The sequence below is a fragment of the Austrofundulus limnaeus genome, unplaced genomic scaffold, assembly GCF_001266775.1.
Source record: "Austrofundulus limnaeus strain Quisiro unplaced genomic scaffold, Austrofundulus_limnaeus-1.0 Scaffold1112, whole genome shotgun sequence".
NCBI lineage: Eukaryota > Metazoa > Chordata > Actinopteri > Cyprinodontiformes > Rivulidae > Austrofundulus > Austrofundulus limnaeus.
In genome coordinates, this window is record NW_013953514.1 from 32418 (window position 1) to 35393 (window position 2976).

Below are 2976 nucleotides of genomic sequence, written 5' to 3' on the forward strand. Positions count from 1 at the left end.
CTATTGTACATGTTTTTGTGTTGTGGGGGAAACCGGAGTACCCAGAGAAAACCCACGCAAGCACGAGGAGAACATGCAAACTCCGCACAGAAAGACCCCAGGTCCGAACCGGGGATCGAACCCAGGACCTTCTTGCTGTGAGGCATCGGTGCTAACCACTGAGCCGTCGTGCCGCCGTGAATAAGCTGGTTCCATAAGTGACTAGAATCTCCAGGGTTCCCCACATGTCTGGACTCTGATAAATGTAACAGATAAATCAAGTTTCACAAAAGCCTGTGAGAAAATCTGTTCCTGTCTGATGAATCTGAAGTTGAACTTTTTAACCACAATTTTAAAAGTTGTATTTAGTGCAAGAGGAGGGAGACTTTTTATATTTTCTTTGCATAAAAAAATCTGTCAGACGAGATGAAACTTTAACATGATCCAGAGCTGGAAGCTGCTCTGGGTGAATGAGGACTTTGATCTTTCAGGTGGTGATTGTTTTGTGAACTAAACATGTTTTAACTGTCAGGCTGCAGCTTGTGATAATAAACTGTTTATTTTTCAGATACTGGTTCTATAAGCTTGTTGTGTTGGTGGCAATTACAGCTTGTGTCTTCTACATCCCAGATGATCCGTTCACCTACAGTAAGAGCTGCAGGTTCTAAACTCATGGCTCCACAGGGTCTGACAGAAGAATGACTGAAGGATGTTTGTGGCTGTTTGTCCTTGCAGCGTGGTTTGTCCTTGGCTCCTGTGGCGCTTTCTTTTTTATTCTGATCCAGCTGGTGCTTCTGGTGGACTTTGCCCACTCCTGGAACGAGTCGTGGGTTGGAAACATGGAAAAGGAAAACTCCAGGGGCTGGTATGCAGGTCTGTGGCTCAGGAAGTTTAATTAAAAAGGCTTGTAGTAAAGAATCCAAAATGGCCTCATGTATTAAAGATGCTCTTGTGTTTTGTAGCTCTGCTGGTTGTTATGACTCTCAACTACATCATGTCACTGACTGCTGTCATGCTCTGCTTCATCTTCTACACCAAACCTGATGGGTGCTTCATCAACAAGTTCTTCATTGGCTTCAACATGCTTCTGTGCGTTGTAGCATCAGCTGTTTCCGTTCTCCGGAAAGTTCAGGTACGTTTCAGCCTCAAACACTGAGACACAGTCTCAGCTATATCCATTTACCTTTATTTAACCAGGCAGAGTCCCTCTGAGGTCTGTGTCTGAAGGCAACATGCATGTTTTTGCTCTGTGGAGGGGAAACCAGAGAAAACCCATGCTAACATGAGAAGAACATGTAAACTCCACACAGAAAGACCCCAGATCTGAAGCGGGGGTAGAATCCCAGCCTTATTCTCACCAATAAATCACGGTATTGCCCAAAAACATGGCTGCAAAACATGTCAAAAAAGAAATAGAAATACATGCATTCACTCAACATTGTTCTAGTTTTGTTACGGTTAATTTTACCTGCAAGTTTTAATTTAATCTCCAGGCCAGAGAAGATAAACAGATCCTTGAGCAAGTTCTTTAGATGGCAGCCCTCTGCCAAATAACTATAAATAAACTGCACCAACTCTACAAACTGTACAGTAACATAAATTTAAGAAGTTTTGACGCAATGTCTAAGAAATCTAGCTTTTTGTTCTGACTAGTCATAAATTCTAAATAAAGATATCGAATTTGACACCATTATTTAAATGTATTCCTAGATTTTACATTTAAAGATTTGACTAGAGCAGATTAAATTGCAGATTACTTGAAATCAAATGACTAGGTAGAACTAACTTAGAGATATTAGTACTGTTTTTGACGAGACAAAATTCCTTTTAAGACATCTCCAAATGAATTATAGATAGCTTGATCTATGTAGTATTTTAGCCTTACCTTAATTTGCTGTTCAGTGGTCTGCAGTGTCAGCTCAGTCCAGCTCAAATTACTGTGTTTCTAACATGGTTTTTAGCTGCAGCTCAACATGAATTAAGAAACAGATCATTTAATTTCTGTCATTACAGCCTCACTAAATTCTGTTGGCCAATGTTTGGACAGAGGGGCTTATGCACCTTTTAATTCAGACATCTAAAACTGTAAAATTGACTTGTCATAATTACGTTTGAGAAATATCAAATTGTTCTAGACAGAGACGATTTGATGTTTAAATGGCCTGCCATACACTTTCAGCTATAGTAGAGTAATCGTTTGTAATATATATAGCGATTATTCACAGTAATAAAGGTCTTGACTGAAGAATGACTCATCTTGTGAAATTTCTGACTAAATCTAATAAAGGCTGGTCATAGAATGCAACAGTTGTTCAAAACACAACATTTAGTCAAGGTGTTTAACACTGACATATTCAACCTTTAAATCTGACACAGGTCTATAAAGTAGTCATGTAGTTTCTTTTTATTATTTTTTTGGATGGCCTCCCTTCTCCCCTTATAGCCATCCTCTCCACACCATTATGGTTTTTTTTGTGAAGAGAAAATAGAGAGAGAGAAAAACAGAGAGAAGTAATTAGAAAGATAGAAAGACTGAAATAGCGATTAGGAGTATATTAAATATACACCAACAAAACACAGGACCACACACCCAACATCTGTCCGCTCACCTGAAAAATAAATGGATAAAAACATAGAAGGCATATATAAGAATACACACATACCCCTACATATATAAAGAAATGCATACATACATGCCTACATTCATAAATATTGTCTGTATATACACACAGACATTTACAGTATACACACTCAGTGACCAGCCAGAACCCCCGGATCAGAACACCTGTTTGTGAGCAGTTGTGAACATGCGTGTACATACAAGATTTCTCTAATGGAATATTTAATGGTGACTGTGGAGGACCGAGACCCAACCCCCAAGACACGAGGCAGACATAGGGAAGACCAGAGCCCAAGGGCCTGAGAGGAATCCCGGGCGCAGAGCCCCAAGGGGCACCCGCATGGGAAGATCCGCCCACCCACCCCCCAGATCAGACC

At 40.3% G+C, this 2976-nt stretch overlaps 1 protein-coding gene across 1 annotated transcript in view; it reads left to right on the plus strand.

Moving 5' to 3' along the window:
- Window positions 1-2976, plus strand: part of serinc3 (serine incorporator 3) — a 26451-nt gene that overhangs the window by 5212 nt on the left and 18263 nt on the right. The window contains exons 4-6 of the mRNA XM_014030748.1: window positions 548-627; window positions 715-852; window positions 942-1111. Of these exons, the coding sequence (XP_013886202.1) occupies window positions 548-627; window positions 715-852; window positions 942-1111 (388 nt within the window). The remainder of the gene's footprint in view (window positions 1-547; window positions 628-714; window positions 853-941; window positions 1112-2976) is intronic.